Here is a 16,391-nt window from a genome sequence, read left to right as displayed (position 1 = left end):
GGCTCACATTGCATCCCAGGATGATGATCTTTGAAGGTGACATTATGGCATGAGATCATGGCACAATGATGTTCTGAGATAGCACCAGCAATGTGGAAACAGTTTTGAGGCATTTGATGCATGGGACATGGTGGTAATTGAGTTAAAGATTTAATGTTTTGCCCCCACACTGCCCACTGTAGTGCAGCTAAGCCAGGCCCAGACACTTTGGATGTGGAGATCTAGCAATTCCTTCTTTGCCCCCTCATAAGGGAAAAGCTGTAGCACTGGTTTGGAAGAGTGACTCTAGATCAGTAGTTCTCAATCTGTTGCCAAAACAGCACACAGCTACACCCATGTGACATGCTGACCTCATGGTCCCACAATGGTAAATAGGTTGAGAACCACTGCTCTGGATTTTTGTCTGGTCTTATATATAGTTGAGCCAATCAGAACTCTACTCACATGAGTGACAGCCAGTCTTTCCATTCAACAACAAAGGGTCCTGACACCAAAACCAGCCAATCGCCTCTGAGCGTACGCATTTCTGAGCAATCAAGTTTCTTGACAGGAAAGAGGGCGACTTCTTGCCGCGCAGAATAGAGGCTGAGGCGGGATAAAGCACCGAGTGGCAGCTCTTTGTCCAATGGTGGTTGGGATCCGGTTTGAATCATCCAATGAGAGGGCTGGGGGGGAGGGCGCGTCTTTTGCGGTATAAAAGCGGCTGCGGGTGGGTGGGGCGGTAGCGCCTGCAGCAGTTGTCACCAGCAGCAGGGACTCGGGAAAGGAACTCGTCCGCCGCCGGCCTCTCGCTCGGGAGCTTTCGCCCATCTCTCCCCGCCATGACCACCACCACCACCTACAAGGGCGTGGACCCCGAAGGCAGGAGCAGCTCCAGGTCGGTGGGGGCGGCCGAGATTCCAGGGGGCGGGGCCCCTGGAGTGTTGCGGGGAGGGGGCTCGGGGCTGACTGGCCGTTGGAGCCGTTTGCCCGCCGGGAGGGGGGTGGTCGTGGGCCGGGAGGGGGGGAGGACTTGGACCAGGGCTAGGCCGTCACCCCCGGTCATTGTGAGCCAGCGGCGGGAAGCCGGGCGCTCAGCGAGCCCCCTCTGTGGGGTTAGGATGAGGGGACCTCCCGGGGGTGGGTGGGGGGCAGGCTCCTTTCAAGCCCCGTCCCCGGGGTGAGGGAATCCGGCCCGGCCGTGCGGTGTCCTGACCGCCCGTCCCACCGCCCCCCTCCTCTCCCCTCGCGGGGCTGAGGCTGGCAGGCGGCGGGGACGCGGCCGCACCCAGCCCGGCATGTGCTGCCCGGGGGCTTCGCTGTGGTTTCTTGCGAAACGCAGCTGCCTGCGCGGCCGCCGGGGGCTGGGATGGCTGGCGGTGGCGGACCCGCCCCGAGCGGCTGCGTGCGGCTGTGGCGGCGGCGGCTGCTCCGCGAACAAAGGAAGGAAGCTCGCTGGCGAGACGCGCAGCCGGCTTCGCCACCTTCTCTCCCCAAAACCGGCCTCCCTGCAGCCCCTCGTGCCGCTTCTCGCTTGCCATTGATAGCTTCTTCCTCGCTCTGGCGGCGCTCAGCTGCCCGGTGAGGGTTTCCCAGACTGGGTGGGGCTGGAGCAGGCTCTATTGTCTCTTGTCAGTGGCCTCGCTAGCTGTTCCCCTTAGCCGGGGGCGGGGGGGTTCCCTTTTCACTCCTCCCGCAGCATCTCTGAGACGCTCCTGTTCGGAAACAATCGCTGCACGTTCCTGTAACTTTACGGAAGGTTGGATCCTGGCGGGGGTGTAAGGTGTCTACATTGTTAAGCTCATTGTGTACTGTTGCTTTAAATGGCTTACAGGCAGCTAGAGCTGAGAGCATGCTCCACTGCTGGGGGAAAGCGAAGGCAATGCTTCTCTGAACATCTTTTCTCAATTGATCAAAACCTGCCGTGTTGCCTTGGCTATTCTGGGGAGGGGGGTCACACAGGGAGCCATTTTGAGGGGGCAGGAAACCAGAGCTACAAGACTGCTGTAAGAAAGGGGGAGACAGGGATAAAAGAACAAGACCATGAGAATAGATCAGGGAAGCCACAGCTTGTCTAGAAACACAGAAAACTTAATTAGATCATTTGTGAGAGAGATCCTAGGTTTTCTTAAGAATTATATCAAACTAAGTTGAAGTCATGCATATTTCAGTTATGACAGTGTAAGATTGCAGTAGTGAATCTTCTGGGGAGGGTGGAACTAAATGTCAGGTGTTTTTGGTAAGTCTTTGTTTAAAACAAGCAGATGCTTCCTGTTGAGTATTTGGGAATTTAAAAGGTCTCTGTGGCAAGAGTTTTTCCTTCGTGGAGCTAAGATTGGTTTCTTGGCATGCTATACATTTCGTTAGGTTTCATGTGTGTGCTAAAAGCTGTGCCTTGCTCAAGTGAGACTGTCAGCTGTGGCATGGCAAATGCAAAATCCTGGGTGTGGATGTTGATGGAAAAAGCTCTTCAATTACCCTTAGGTGGGTGATTCTGTAGACTATCAGACCGTTACATTGAAGATAAATTTAGCGGTTTGTTTGGCTACCCTTTTGTATTTCTGCTTGATTCATCAGGATGTCATAATCCTGTGTTTGACATCAGTCTGCCTAGGAAATGATTGTCAGTATTAACTTCACTGCCCTGTCAAGTAGGGGGAGATTATGTGAATTGTGGTAGCAAGCCCTTGTTTGAACACTCAGCTCCAAGAACTAATAAATGTGGCAAATAATAATACGGAAGACAAGAAAGAAAGTCTTCACATTTGAGCACTTTCCCTAGAAGGATAATTCCTCAAATACAAGATGCAATAGATCAGTAGTTCTCAGCCCAGGGGCTACTTGCAGCCCGATCAGCGCACATCCTCAGGGGCATTCAGGGACATATATGCAGGTAGTATATATCTTGTGTGGATGCGGCTCACATAACACACACAGCTGCATATGTAACCCACAGTGATAACTAGGTTGAAAACCACTGCAATAGATGACTTTTAATGGACTATTTGAACAGTTATACCAAACTATATACCTTAGAAAGGGAGAGGAGGAAATCATAAAGGTATAGGTGGATTCTTAAAAGCTATTACTTTTAATCTATTGGGTAATTTGTGGATCCTTCTGTTGTATGTTCAGTTTGGGGTGGGGAAGGGAATTCTATACAGAATCCCTGCCATATGCTAAGGAACTGTGCAATTGTTAGGTATTCCCCTCTAAAGATTTCTTACAAATAAAAAGTAAATTTATAAACTCAGTTCACTTGTAGGATATTAAACTAATGAATTTGCACCTATGTAGGTGTGTTGCTTGCCATTATGCTGCATTTGCAGGGTATAGAAATGATTGATGTCTTGTGTTCTGCCTTTAGTGTAGTAGGCTTAAGGTCTGGAAAGATCAAAATTAATTCCTGGCATGGTCATACATATCTATGAATCACAGGCTTACTATTCCAGCTCTGCTGTATTTGTTTTTGAATTTTTACAGACCTCTTTCTACTGTGAACTGTAGGTTAAGGCCCAAGATTTTTGGAAACTGCTTAAAAAGGATTGGTATGCTCTCCACTTCACTAATATAGAATCATGGGACTGTCCGTTTTTCATGGCTATGAAAGCAGCTTCACTTGGTGCTCTGAATCAGCAATTTTGTCAGTATTTTGAACTCTGGCTGAGAGCTGGTCCCGTTTCTCATCTAGCCTTTTAAGTGTTGTTAATCTTCTCAGACTTCTTTGATTTCATCAGTTGCCACTTCTGATGAGTTAAACGGAGCTATGCTGAAGAAAATGGGGCTGAAGGAATTCATAGTTTAATTTGTCAACTTTCTTGCTTTCTCTTTTTGACTTCCAAGAGAAGGAACCAGACAGGCTTCTTTATATGGCTTCCTGATAAATCTAGCAGTGAGATTTTTTTTTTTTATCAGGCTTTTTTGGAGCTCTGTAGACATGTCTTCTTTGCTTTGCAGCTAAGCTCTGCCCTTTAATAATCTCTGCTCAATACAGATGGCACTCAAACAATTTTTACTTTAAAGCTTTTCAGCTCATGCCTTAATTCAGGAACCTGCTGCGTGTTTGGGTTTTTTAAAAAAATGGAACAGTTCCAAATAGAAGAGTCTGGAACCCAGACATGATCAGTGATGGTGCAGTGGCTCATGAGCCAAACTTTAGTCTTCGTCACATTGCTCATTTCAAGATTAATGTCTCTAGTGCACTTTAATGAATGTGGCTGTTAGTAGTTGAAAGATTGGGCTCTGACATAAATAGAAGGCTTTTTTGGCTCTGAGTTTGAAAAATGTAGCATATTTCACTGATCCTGGGATGCAAGGATAAATGGAGCTGGCTGTTCTGTTTTCCTTCTTTGGCTGTCTTTAATATTTAGTGTTGTGAATTGTACAGTATGTCTCTACACAGTCCTTTCATTAGCCACCAAAAATATGAATAGCAGTGACAGAACAAATGTCTTCATGCTGTCCTGAAATATGGCTAGCTCCAGGAGTGAACTACAAGTGTAACCCATTTAATGCTTGGCTTCCGAGTCCCAACAAGTACAGTGATGGTCAGTGTTGTTCACCTGTCTCCTGTGAATTGATTGTAAAATCTAATGGCCTTATGGTAGCTTTACAGAAACATCAAACTGGACTGAATTTAACCCATTGTTTAACCCATATGACTATATTATAGTGCCCACAGCCATCAATCCCTTCGTTTACACAACCACCTCTTGTATAATACTTTTGTAATGATTGTGGTAAAATTCTTGAAATATAAGATTGTCGCACTGAATCTTTCTCCAGGGTACTTCGCCCACCAGGTGGAGGCTCCAGTTTCTCTGGGGGCTTTGATTTGCCAAAAGAGCAGCCTGTGCGAAGGAACAAAATGGCATCCAACATCTTTGGCCTTCCTGAAGAGAATCTACCTTCTTGGGCTGGCTCAACAGGTAAAGCTTCACTCTTGTTTCAGTGTCGGTTGAAATGTGGCTTCTAGTTCAGCTTCAGTATCCTCTTCTAAACTATTAGTTGGTGGTTGGAAAATCTGTGGTGTGTATTGCTGTAAATAGTGAAATGAACTAACTTTTCATTAAGGGTTGCTTGCAGTAGATATTAATTTTTTATAAGACATCTGAACAAGTCTCATCATAAAACAAATAGCCGAGGGACTCTAATGCTTGAATAAAAATTTTTTGTGTGCATGTATGTTCTAGATTATTCTAATTTGGTAATCCTTCATGGAAGGCGCTGTGACTGACCCCTTGAACTGTGGAGTAGAACCATTAGCCTCCTGGCTGGTGCTGATCACTCTGGTTGTACAGAGGATTGATTATTTTGTGATTAAGATACTGGACTGGGATTTGGGCAATCTGGTTTAATCTCCCATCTCTGCCACAAACTTTCTGTGTGACCTTGGACCTTAGTTTCTCTGTTTAAATGGGGGAAAAGGAGTGCTTATCTCATAGGGATGAGGCTATGAGGATAGATTCACTAATGTTTGTGGGGCATTTGGATACTACAGTGATGAGATGCCTAGATGCCTGGGATGAAATCTTGGCATGCTAGGATTTCGCTAGTTCATCAGAAATAAAGCTTTGGATAATTGTGCCAGCCTGTTTTCTTATAGGCTGACTTTACATCCTAACAAGGACAAACTTTTGCTTTCAGTGGCCATGTCCAGTGGTGTCAGAGAAAATTCCGAACCAGCTGGACCACAAAGGAGAAACTCTTCTGATGCAAACTGTGGAGACTTTGTAGATCCAAAGGTCAGTGATTATCAAAGGCCAGATGCTGTGCTTAATCACTGCTAGTAAAATTGTATGGTAGGAAAAGGGCCTAGAGGTAAATAGGTGGCTTTTATGTGGCCTCTTAGTTTCTACCTGGAGAAAGTATAAAATAGCCCACAGCATATTAGAAATGCAGGGAGATCAAGCTAAATGGTGAGCTCTAGATTTTTAAACTGTGTACTCAGAAGGGTGATCAGATAGCAAGTGTGAAAAATCGGGACACTTCTCCCTCCTCTCCCCCCCCGCGAGTATAGTTGTGTATATAAGAGAGCCTCTAATGTTGGGATGGTCCCAATAATGTTGGGATGTCTGGTCATCCTAGTGCTCAGTAAAACTTTCTTGCTTATTCACGTACTAAAATCTGGCAGTGGTGGAAAACCGTGCCTTAGCCACAAGTTCCATATAAAAGCATTAGCTTGTAAAATTCAAGCACAGTCCTCAATTTAAAAAAAAAAAAAAAAGGCTTTGGGGATGTCAGCTTTGTGCTGGAGTGTAAAACAAATATCCTGGAAGCTTGTGTAATGACTTTCCTGGCTGTCATCTACAGGGAGCAGGAGATGCACTAACCTCTATATGTGGTCTAGCTTCTTGAGGGGGGACAATGAAACATTAGCTATTAGCATGTGTTTTGCTTGGTACCTGATTCTAAATCCATGAAGAAATAAAGATCTAGAATAGTAGCTTCTCTGCACATAGCAGAAGTGGGGAGTGGGAAAACTAAAGCAGACTTCACATTTATGAACAACTTCTAATAACTCAGTCATCTCACACACAACTTAAAGCTCAGTAGTCTTCAAGAAAAGATAAATTGAGCAAAGTGTAGCCCCAGATATGATGACAGGACAATAGATAAGTGTCTAGAGACCTATTTAAATGGCATCTAAAGTCATTAATACAAAGACAGATTAAAGTTGGCTATTTTGATTCACAACAAGACTTATAAGTGTAGGAAATGTCTTGATTGCTAAATTGGAATGTAGTAGCTGTAAATTTTGTCTGGTGGTTACAGCAGAAAACCAAAGTAAGCTGTTTGGTCTAATTCTGTTATCTGCTTAATTGTATTATATACTCTGTAGCCGGCAGAGGTTGACTTTGTGAACATAATTCCTGTCACATCGAACGTTTCACTTGCACAGTAGCTGCAAACCACTCAAACTAGAATCGTGTAATCCAGTCCAGAATTAAGAGGTACATATACGTGCTTCAGCCTGACTCAGGTAATTCTGTTGACGTCAATGGAGCTGTGTCAGCTTACACCTGATGAGGAACAGGCACACAATTCTTATAAGATTGATTAGCTCACTGTCAAAGGTTGATCTGCATCAGGGAAATGACCCAGTACTGTATCCATTACCAGCAACAGTTTCATTTTGGGCCCCAACCTGGTGTTAAATATCTGCTAATGTAAAGAAGAAAATTATTTCAGTATTGTTACAGAAAATGTAATTGGGACCAGGTAGAATGTGAGCGAAGTCACGCTAATGGTGTTGACAACCATTTTGTCCCACTTTACGCAAGCAAATAAACTGCCTTTGAGACAGCCAGTGTCAATGGGGGTAAAACTTTCTAGTGTAGCGGGGGACAGACTGAAAATAATTACCCACAATATATTTAAAACTAATTTTATCATTTCACTTGAAGGCTGTAAAATATAACTTGTGTAAAATTATCAGTGAACTTTTTAATGAAAGGTGCTAGATGAACAGTGTTGGATTGAAGTGCTCTAGCCATTTGCTTCCTGCACACATGGGCACAATACAAGTTTCTTCATGTCATTGTAACTCTGGCCTTTAGGGTGAGAAGTAGTGTCTATGCCCATTCAGTCCATACAGCTATGTCCTTATTATAAACTGACGTGTGTATTAAAAACACTGAGATATCTAGCTCATTTCCCTGAACAGTTGACCAAATGTCATTATAGACGTTTGGTTGAATTGACCTCCTCCGTAGGTGTGACTGGCAGTAATTTCTTCTGATCAGCAGAATACATGCATTGCCTATAATATTGCCTTGACATCTGATCTGAAAAAATCCAATGTCCCAAGATTCCCTCCCACAACTCAGAGGGCTCTGCTAGGCATGGAGAAGCATGCTAGAGTAACTTTGCTATCGTTGCTAGGCGGGGCAGGGTGTTCAGTGCTGCACACTGTATCTAATATTGAAAATGCATTGCAAAGTACAGGAAATAATGTGTTTGTGTTCTGTTCCAGGGCGGGGAAAGTGGTGAAGCTTTCGGTGAGTAACTTTCTTCCTGGTGTCTAACCTGTAAAGGAGCCTTTAGGAACAAATGGAGTTCTAGTGTGCTTGAGGTGGTGGAAGGGGATATTGAATATATGTTCAGATACCAACAGTGAAATCCAACCTGTGGTTACCTTTTGGATCTTTTGAAAGGATAGTGACTTGAATATTTCCCATATTTGGTTAGACTGTGGATGGAATCTAATTGTAGCATATCTGTGGTTTTTTGTTTTTAACCCATTGGATCTGGGGTCACAGCCTGTTCCTTTGCCAGCAACAGAGTTAAGGCCAAGAAGTCTGCACTTGGGACTAATGGATTAACTTGAAACCCATATTACAAGGGAAATGGGGTTGGGGAGGGACAGTCCCTAGCTGTATTAACTGCAGCACTGCACCATTTTAAGTTTAATACCTGTGTTTTATTTAACTTAAATCAAATAAATCTTAATGTGTAACTATGGGAGTTGTAGAGTTTTCTAAGACTCCTCATTAGCATCCTTAATCAGTGGGGATGCCACAAATGGATCATTAGTACTAGCAATTTAAAATCAATTTATATAAAGCTTTTAAGTGACTATAGTTTCTGAATATTTTGCTGACACTGAGTTCAGACACTATGTAAATATTCATTTGTAATGCTAAACAAAACTAAAACCACAAAACTTATGCCCCCTCACATAGCAGAGTAACTTCAAAATACATTGCAATGAAATGTGACTAAGTCTTGCTGACTTTTGTCGCTGTGTGTTCAGTATATGTCCTTATACAGGCAACAGTGGACCCTTAGCTGTTGACCAAAGTACACAATATGGACTTGCTTGCAGCATGTGTCATAAATGGAAAGACTTCATCTCAGAGCAGAAGTAATTGTCAGGGAGTTCATAGTTGGCAGCAATCACAAGAAGCCAAATTGATCTGTTTAATAGTCAATGGCTACCTGCAAAATGTGGCACTTGCAGCTCTGATCCAGAATGAATAAGCAGCTCCTAACACTCCTCTCAGACAGGGTTTGCACATTTGAAACGGAACACTTTAAAGAGCCACACTTGAACATAGGAGCTCCCATAAGGGACTTCCAGAGCGCTCATAAGGTTCATATTCTTGTCAAAACTGAACGTTCTTCACTAAGCCAAATAAATACTCAATAACAGTAGGGATTTCTGTTGTGATCCCTTAGGGCAGGCGTTCCCAGACTTTTTTCCCTAAGACCCACCTGTGCTGCTGAAATAGGCACTGCGGCCCACTATTAACACTTCTGGAGGAAAATTATTAATTGTAATTATTGCATATAAACTGTAACACTGTAAATGAACAGTGTACATATTTTCTTCATTGTAATGTAAACAATTGTAATGATAGAAATCCCTAGCAATATGCACACAAAGCAGTGCTTCAAGATCTATGAAACCAAACCGTTTTAGTGAAACAATACTTTTAAAATGTTTGAACACCACATTTTGCTCTCAGCAGGAAGAACCGTTTTGTATAAAACTGAACAGTAAGCAACACAGCAATGTTAACAAAATTGTTAAAAACACATTGTATTTGATTTTAAAACAAAATAATTGTCCAATTTTGAACACTATTTTTAACGTAAAATCTGAATTTCTGTGCTGTGTAAATAAAGATCCAACCCTGTTCTCTACTAATTAGAAAAGAATCAAATATTGTAAATAAAAATATAAAATAACGTACAGACCAGGAGTTTTCTTAATGGGATCGATGTGTCTGCTTTTCCTTGCAGTTTTTTTTCAGCTGGGGACATATATTAGTGAGGCTCAACCTGACTCATCTTCAGTTTTCAGCGAGCTCAGGCTGTGTGGGGGTAGAGGGCTAGCTCAGGGCCATGTGTGGGCAGGGAGAGCGGTCTGGTCATGTGCTCAGGCCCTAGTTGGCACAATTGGGGAGCTCCTCCTGTGTGTGGGCTGCGCCGGTCCATGTTGTCCTACATGGTCACTGTGGCTACTGGCACCCAGTGGTTCGCAGGCACTGAGGACCACACCTACCTGAATGTGGAGGGCATGGCAGTTGTTACCCAGTCCATGTGGGGAAACTGACCTGGACGTACAAAGTTCCTGGTGTCACTGCTTTCCCCCCTCCCCTGAAACATTCCTCCATGTCCCCCTAAGAGGCTTGTGGGAGGGTGGGTGGCGACGCCACATGCTGTGTGTGTCCAGGGTTAGTTTCCCCATATGGGCTGTACTGAGAGGCATCAGGAGCTGTTTTCCTGCCCTTTCCTTACTCCGACCACATGAGGAAATTGACCCTGGAGACAGAGTGTCTGGCATTGCTGCATTCCCCCTCTTCCCTTTCCCCTGGAAATGCTGCCCATGATGGCAGACCACATGGGAATGGGCTGTGGCTCCCGGTTTGGGAACTCCTGCCCTTAGGGCATTGGTGTCTATCCTGTGGCCCACAAGGCTCTTAATTGTGGCCCCTGAGGAGGATGACTGTTAAGTGGAATTTGTATTGGTCTATAAATTGAAAGTGCTATTAATGTTCATGTAATCTTTTTACAAGCCTCCTGGGTACCCTAGGCTTACTCTTGATTCATGTGTATTCATGAAATTTTTAATTGATTCCAAGTTCATTAAGCTAAGAGTTTTTTCTCTTGGTCTAGCATTCTCCAGCTTTATTGGACTATCATCTGAATAGCCTTGCTATTCATGCGTTGAGGGTATGCTTCCTACTGAGAAGCTGATTTGCCGTCTTTCTCCATCTGGATATCACTGAAGGCCCTGTGGTTAGTCATCTAGAGGCACTGACAGCTTGAATCTGTCTTAGTTCCTTAATGACCAAGTAGATTTAGCTTCAACTCTGTTAATCTGATCTTTTCACTGTGTTCTTTTGGCATGGTCCTTTTCTCACTTGCTTCAGGAGTGGGCAAGCCTAATGTCCCTTTGAAAAAGTCAGAGGTTACTCAGAAACAAATTCTTTCCTTGTAGGACATAAAGGGATACCATCAAATTAAACAATGCTTGTTACAAGTGATTGTTTTCTATAACTGATACGTTTTCAGTATTTTAGTTGGTAAGCATTTTCACTGTATAGTCAGTTTCCTTTTCTGAATGGTCCTTTCACACAAACAGATTTCTTTAAAAATAGATTGCCAAAAAAATCACATTGGCAGGGAGACTCAAGAACAGGGTTAGTTCTGAAGTGATTCTTAATTCCTCTTTATTTCAAGTGAATGGTGTCCTTTTTTAATTATTGTCTTTACCAACTAGCTTTGGTGTACAGGTGTATTTATTAGTAAAATAGTCCATGTAAATACGGAAAAGTATTCTTTCTTTTGATCATGAATAGTCTCTTCCTCCAGCATCTAGGTGAAGTCTAATGCCTTTCCCACCTTTTAAATTTAACTAGAAATAGCCCATTTCCTGATTAGAACAAATATTCATTTGTCTTTTTATCTTAGTAATTCCCTGAGTGCCACTTTCCCCACTTGTAAGCTTTAGCATCAGAAAGATCAGCAAAGCTGTTAACAGCTACATTTCCTGAAAGGACTTCTCCTTAAAGATTTTAGGAGAAAAATCTTAAGTGGCAGCTATGGGTTGGGCTTGACTTTTGGAAGCCATACAACAAGTGTTGATGTGGGAAGAGTAACTAATGCCCCTGACTCAAATATGCAGCTTTCCTTAATGTGTTTGTGTGGCTCATTTCTAGTGAGTTTTAATTAGCATTGCTGTGTTGGGCTCTGAGACCAGGGGTAGAACTATTGAGGCAAGAGCAGGAATGTCAAGACTGTTAGGAATGAACTTTCTCTGTATATTGCAAACACCATTACTAATAGCAATTTGACTAGTAACATTATTTTGTATGTTGTAGCTCTGCTTGTAATTAAAACCTCAGGACTACTGGAATAGTTTCTTCCATCTGCACTGGATATTCACTCGACCCATTTCTCATACCTTGATTCAATTCCTGTAGATGGCCATGTCAGTGAAGGAAAGCCATTTAAGCAACAAGTGACCTGGAGTTGGTTTTCCTGACAATATTACTAGAAAGTGTCTTGATTTAATAGTCATTTCTCTTCCAGTCTGCTCAAGATTGAGAATTAAATTTGTGGCTGTCCAGAATAAGTTATAAAGACACAGGCAAACCACTCAAACTTAAACCTAATGCCATTGGCATGTAAGAACCTGTACAACTCTCTTCCAGAGCAAGAGCAGAAATGCTAGGAAGGCACCTCTGATGTGAAAAGTCCCTTGTGAACCCTGGCAAATTACTCATTAATCTTTTCCTCCCATGTCTGCTGTAGATACCTCAGGTAAATAGAGCATGGTCAGAACTGCACAATGCTTTCACTGAGCTAGCTATCTCTCAATGTCTCCTGACATTCCTATCATGTGAAATGTTACCAGGCATGTAGGTGAACATTCCATGTGCCATGTTGCTCATGTTTCCAGGCTTGTTCTGATATTAATTGTATAGTCTGTCTTTGGTTTCTGATTGGTTCATGAAGGAGTGAGTGTAGATACTTCTGAAAGAAAGCTTTCTCTCTCCATCTAAAGTTCACCATCTCCATGAGGGGTGGTACAGGAACTAAATCCTAATGGGTAAGTGTCTCTTCTCAAAGGATACTCTCTAAAATGGATCATATTTAAATCTAGTCCCTCCCCATCCCAGAACAATTCTCTTCACTCTTTGGAAGTAAGACAAGCTGCTTATGGTGAACATTGCTGCTGTGACTGCTTAGTAACTGCTTCACAGTTGTGGCTTACACTGAGTAGACCTGGGGTTTTATGTTGATCTGGTGTGCTCTTATCTTCAGGAAAAATCCTCGATGAAAAAGACGTTTTCAAAAGGATATGATATGTCTGCATCATGGCTCCTAGAACTGAATTCATAGGATTCATTAACTGTTCGCTTCAAGTGCAGACAAGAGAGTATTCAGTTCAGTGTGAATCACTGGTCTGTGCCATAATATTTCTCAGTTCTATGGAGTTGGCTGGCAAGTTGGTATGCATGAGTTAAGGATGGTGTCAGCCTGAGGCTTCCATGGAATTTAGAAGTCTGCTGCCTGGTTTAAATGTGTCTATTGTCTAATGGTTCTGGTAGCAAATGATTATATTCTAGATTCTCTTCACTTTAACATCCAGATTTGCTCTTTCAAATAAACTTGTCTTATTGGTATTATCTTTAAACTAGGGCTTTTTCTGACAGTGTCAGGAAGAAACTACATTCAGTGGCTACTTAAGCCAATTGCTCCAAACTGGTCAGTCAACTATCAGTGGCCTGGAAAGCTTCTGGATTTCATTTCCAGCTGATACATTAGAGTACACCTTTTATCCACAAGCAGTGGCTCTAGTTGGCACAGGATTGTTGATGGGGCTATCTAAGAAATGATCCACACTGAAAAAGCTTGGGAACCCCTCTGCAATAAACAGCACTTGACTTAACTGTACCTACTATTGTATACAGTGCATTGGTCTGAAACTGTGGTTTTCTAATCTCTTTCAAGCTTCTGCTGCTTCAAAGGAACATGGATGCAATCATCTATAATTCTGCACGATTCTGTAAAATGTATCCTCCATTTATCCAACCGGTTTCTAATCATGCATTGTTACTGTGGATTTTACCATATCAGAGAAGATTAGTCTCTTTGTTGGATCATTGAGATTTTTAATGCATTTCTGATGCATCAATATAAGAATTAATTCTCTTCCTGAGTCTGACATAGGTGAAGTTTGCTTCAAGAAGTTTAAAATGCCCTGATCAAAACTATGTTCTTGATAAAATTTGCTAATCAAACACCTTTCTTTTAGTCTGCAGTGTAAACTTTGTCCAACAGGAATCTTTCTTACAAACAACACTTGATTAACTTATCAAAAGGAGCGGGTTTTTTGCTGCTGCTGGTACTGCAAGCACAACCTTGACCTATTTGGTTTAGTTACAGCAAAGCCCACCAGCCTCTTCATACTTCAACAAATTCTGAAATAAATGTAGGCAATCAAGTTTAGACTTCTCTCTGAATAGCTGAGAATTTGGAGGAAAGAGAGGTGCATTTTCAGTTTGTTTTTTCTGAACTTTATGGTTTACACACTCTGGATTTTGAGCAAACATGTGACATCCATCCTCTTTCCCACTTATTTGTGGGAAAATTTATTGTAGATTAACTACCAGGATGGTCCTAAGAAAGCAGAGGGACTGCTGTTCTGGGATGACCATATGGAAGTTGTCCCAGGCTGCAGCAGAAACTGATCTAGTGCATCCCTCCTTGCACAAAGATTCACTTAATTAAAACTCCTTTTTCCCAAGATGTCAATGGCTGTGATGAGACAAGCTGGATAACTGACTCTAATGAATAGAAAACTCAGATTTGATACCCTAGCAAGCAAAACTTTAATGAATGTGCTGTGTGTGTCAAATTCCTGCATGTGTGGGCATGTTTGTTCTTGTTTGGGGTCATTTAGCAACATTAAAAATAGATGAAATGGTGCACTTTTCAAGAGATGTAAGCTTCAAGTGGTCAAACACACTTTAATGTGGACCTACTGAAAGCTTGTAACCAAACTGTAAATGAAGACCAGAGAGGTTTAGGAAAGGATTATGCATTTTCTCTCACTCAGCCTAGATTCTGTGGCTCTAGCTTGTGTATTCAGCTGTGAATGTAGCATTTAAAACTCTTGAATGCAGAACTCTGGTTCAAACCTGTATTGTTGTGGCTTGGTATTCGGCACATGCTGAGACTTCACTAGGAGCCATTAACAGGTGTGTGATGATTTATAACATGCATGACCATACTAATTGTAGTTACTACTTGTCATGAATTGCTGGCAGGTGCTGCTCTGTTGGCAATTGAATTCATTTGGCTGCTAAATGACTATAGCCAAGTGTAAGATGTGAAAGTCCATTGAGGAAATGCATTTGTTAGACTCATCAAAAAGCTAATGCTGTCTTGCCAATAGATGTTGAAGCAGAACTTGGGAAGAGGGGGGAAGCCATGGCTGTGCTCTAGTGGAATGTGGAGGGGAAGTATCTAAGAAAGAGATCTCTGGCTTTCTCCTTCATATCAAACATCCTAAAAATCTTTTCTTCTAGAAAACATTGAGGCCGATGTAGAAGCTGCTCCAGGCCAGAGTGAAGAAAAAACCCTGCCTGCTGCACCTGTTCCTAGCCCAGTAGCACCAGTACCTGCACCATCCAGGAGAAATCCACCTGGTGGAAAGTCCAGCCTAGTTCTTGGTTAAATCTGTTCCTTTCTGACTGTTTTGAACTCGTGTCTGTTTCCTTCCCCCCATGCTTGTGAACTGCACAACTTGAGCCTGACTGTACATCTCGAATTCTTTCATTAAAAAGAAGCACTTTATGTACTGCCATCTTTTTTTTTTTAAGAACAAGATTTTTTCCACTTCTGTTTGGTCTCCCTGGATCTACTGGAAGTGACATGAGTGTTTTCTAGTAGTAAACATGAGGGAAAGCTTTCTGAGGTATAGTGACGTATTTCAAAGGAGAGACTAGATTGGTTCTAAGTGTGCTTAGAGGGTTTTTTTACTGAGATTTTTAGAACCTCTTATAGTCAGCTTTACAAGGGTTTAGAATTCTGGTTGAACAGGCCAGCAAACAATCAGCGAGAGCAGTCCCCTCCACCCTACACAACGTTGGTTATCCAAAACTTAATTGACTTCCATGTGGTAAATGTGCTATAGCGAACAGTACAGAAGTGATGCTAGTAAATGCCATACTGCCTTTAACAAGGAGTATCTTAGAGTTGGACCATTATGAAATGGGGCATGTGCCATATATAGGACTGAGATGCCTGTCCTAATATTGGTGAGGGATTTGGGTGTACAGCAAAACCTTACATCCAGGAAAGGTGGAATGAGGAGTGGATCATACAAGAGTGGTTATTCAAGTAAAAATTATAGGGGCATTTTATTATAAATGACTCAATGCTGTGCATGATCATGCTGGTGCTTGACCATGAGGTGAAAATCTCATCCTTTTAAAATGTATGTTGTAACTTCACAAAGCTGGACTGTTGCTTAAAAGTAAATAATATAGAAGTTTTGAAGCAGTGTTTCCTGTGTGGGTTTTATTTCAATCTTCTCATTTGTATCTTGCCTCAATCTACAGCTACAGTATACTAGATCCTTCCTTTCAAATGCTTCCCCCTAGTGTTGTGACATTGATTTAATTAAGTTACATGTAAATAAACAAAGACAGGAGGATTTGTAAATCAAGAAACATTCCTCAGGAGTTCGGTTAGAAACAGTGGAAGTCCATATCTGATCCTACTACTGCTCCACTTACACGGTGTCAGGTAGGGCTAGCGTGTGATCTGAAGCATGATGGCTTACATTACTTTTTAAAAGGAACCGGATATGTAATTCTCTCAGAATGGTACTAAGATCTTATCCAAGTGACAACTTGTGGCAATTAGTTCTATAGGCTACATATTTCATT

General features: G+C 42.4%; 1 protein-coding gene across 1 annotated transcript; it reads left to right on the top strand.

The window, feature by feature from the left end:
* The first annotated feature begins 718 nt into the window (after positions 1–718).
* Positions 719–15,999, top strand: JPT1 (Jupiter microtubule associated homolog 1). Its single transcript, XM_067547528.1, has 5 exons — positions 719–877; positions 4,765–4,907; positions 5,626–5,723; positions 7,955–7,979; positions 15,027–15,999. The coding sequence occupies exons 1-5, from the start codon at positions 822–824 to the stop codon at positions 15,173–15,175; spliced, it is 471 nt and encodes a 156-aa protein (XP_067403629.1). The 5' UTR covers positions 719–821; the 3' UTR covers positions 15,176–15,999.
* The last annotated feature ends 392 nt before the right edge of the window (positions 16,000–16,391 follow it).

Source organism: Emydura macquarii, unplaced genomic scaffold, assembly GCF_026122565.2.
Source record: "Emydura macquarii macquarii isolate MOO-44397 ecotype Brisbane River unplaced genomic scaffold, CSIRO-AGI_Emac_v2 contig_1230, whole genome shotgun sequence".
NCBI lineage: Eukaryota > Metazoa > Chordata > Testudines > Chelidae > Emydura > Emydura macquarii.
This window is presented reverse-complemented; position numbering and strand designations above follow the sequence as displayed.

Coding starts and splice junctions, on each gene's coding strand:
- JPT1 (XM_067547528.1), top strand. CDS start 822: ATGACCACCACCACCACCTACAAGGGCGTGGACCCCGAAGGCAGGAGC. Junction 4,908..5,625: donor TTCTTGGGCTGGCTCAACAG/GTAAAGCTTCAC, acceptor TTTTGCTTTCAG/TGGCCATGTCCAGTGGTGTC. Junction 7,980..15,026: donor GGAAAGTGGTGAAGCTTTCG/GTGAGTAACTTT, acceptor CTTTTCTTCTAG/AAAACATTGAGGCCGATGTA.